At 44.0% G+C, this 1,674-nt stretch overlaps 1 protein-coding gene across 1 annotated transcript in view; it reads left to right on the forward strand.

Moving 5' to 3' along the window:
- NLRP9 (NLR family pyrin domain containing 9) overlaps nucleotides 1-1,674 on the forward strand; it is a 31,745-nt gene that overhangs the window by 12,573 nt on the left and 17,498 nt on the right. Inside the window, exon 3 of the mRNA XM_037745049.1 lies at nucleotides 511-672. Coding sequence (XP_037600977.1) covers nucleotides 511-672 — 162 coding nt within the window. The remainder of the gene's footprint in view (nucleotides 1-510; nucleotides 673-1,674) is intronic.

Consider the following 1,674-nt stretch of genomic DNA (forward strand, 5'->3'; position numbering starts at 1 on the left):
ATTCTCCTGCCTCAGCCTCCTGAGTAGCTGGGACTACAGGCATATGCCACACACCCGGCTAATTTGTTTTTATTTTTAGTAGAGACATGGTTTTGCCATGTTGGCCAGGGTGGTCTTGAACTCCTGACCTCAGGTGATGTGCCTGCCTCGGCCCCCCAAAGTGCTGGGACTACAGGTGTATGCCACCACACCTGGCTAATGTTTGTAATTTTAAGTAGAGATGGAGTCTTGCTCTGTTGCCCAGGCTGTTCTCAAACTCCTGGGCTCAAGTGATTCTCTTGCCCCAGCCTCCCAAAGTGCTGGGATTACAGGCTTGAGCCACTCTGCCCGGCCAGGGCCTGCTTTCTGACTACTGTGTCATGTTGCTTCAGTTTGCCTGGCTGACTTTCTCCCTCTTCAGGCCTGGGTGTCGCGTCAGCTTTGAGGGGCTTTGGAAATGGTGTTCTTCCTGTTTTGAGAATGTCTTGAATGTAGTTTAGTCACTGGATGATCAGTCTCTGTTCTCTCTAGACACAATGAGAAGCTCATGTACTGGCGGGAGCTTTGCTCAATGTTCAGTAACAACAAGAACTTCCAGACGTTAGACATGGAGAACACCAGCTTCGATGATGCCTCCCTGACCATTCTTTGCAAAGCGCTGGCTCAGCCTGTTTGTAAACTCCAAAAACTCATGTAAGTTCAATGTTAACTTGTCCTTTAAGCAAATAGCAGAGTTTCCTTCTCTCTACTTGTGCCTTTTTTGAAGAAGACCAGTGTGTAAATGAAGAGCTGCAGTCCAGTATATTAAACATAGTGACATCTAGAATGAAATCTAGTCGTAGGGACAGGGAGGGAGCAGTCCTGGTTAGGGGTGAGCTTTGCTTGGATGTGGATGGATGGAGAAGAGATGTTTCCCAGGTGAGAAAGGAAGAGTGCTGAGGACAGAAAAACAGCCTTCAATTTTGTAAAAAAGAAAAATAATAAAGATAAGCATAATAGGTAGCATTGATAAAACAGAGCAGGGTGCTAATGTGCAACAGTTTCTTCAGCTTCTTTGAACCCTAATGACGTTTTTGTTATTTTATACACATAATGTATGAGAGGGTAGAGAGAAACACAGTTGTTCCTGATACTTCACTTGTCTTGATTTGCCTGGGCCATGCTGTTCTCTTCAACCCTATGAGCCAACTTACTGCTGTTGGGTTAAATTTAAGTCTTCCTTCAGCTTGAAAGGTCATGTCATCATGGAAGACTTTCTATGCTCCCAAAGCACCTTATACATATTTTTGGTAAGAGTGCATCAAATTATTGGCCAACATATTGTGCAGAAGAAAGTGAACATAGCAGACTCAAGACTGCTGTCTCTAGAAAGAGATGTCTTGAAACTCGGACTTCAGGAGAGTTTCCACGAACCTAACTGATGACAGTGGTTCACTGTACAGAATATGTGGATGACAGGGAATGCCTACTTTCCATGGGCAGGTGGTACCTGGGTATCGCTCGTACATTGAGTGGATCACTCCGCCAGCAATCCCCGCGGCCCCTCCAGCCTGCCATTTCCTTCTGCAATCTGCCCTTAATTTTGATTCTGGTCTACTCAAAATTCCCATTCTGGTTTTTGAACATGGCAAAATATTTACTTTTAAAATTCTGTCATTTCTTTTCTTTTCTTTTCTTTTTTTTTTTTTTTTTTTT

The sequence above is a fragment of the Cebus imitator genome, unplaced genomic scaffold, assembly GCF_001604975.1.
Source record: "Cebus imitator isolate Cc_AM_T3 unplaced genomic scaffold, Cebus_imitator-1.0 Scaffold190, whole genome shotgun sequence".
Classification (NCBI taxonomy): domain Eukaryota; kingdom Metazoa; phylum Chordata; class Mammalia; order Primates; family Cebidae; genus Cebus; species Cebus imitator.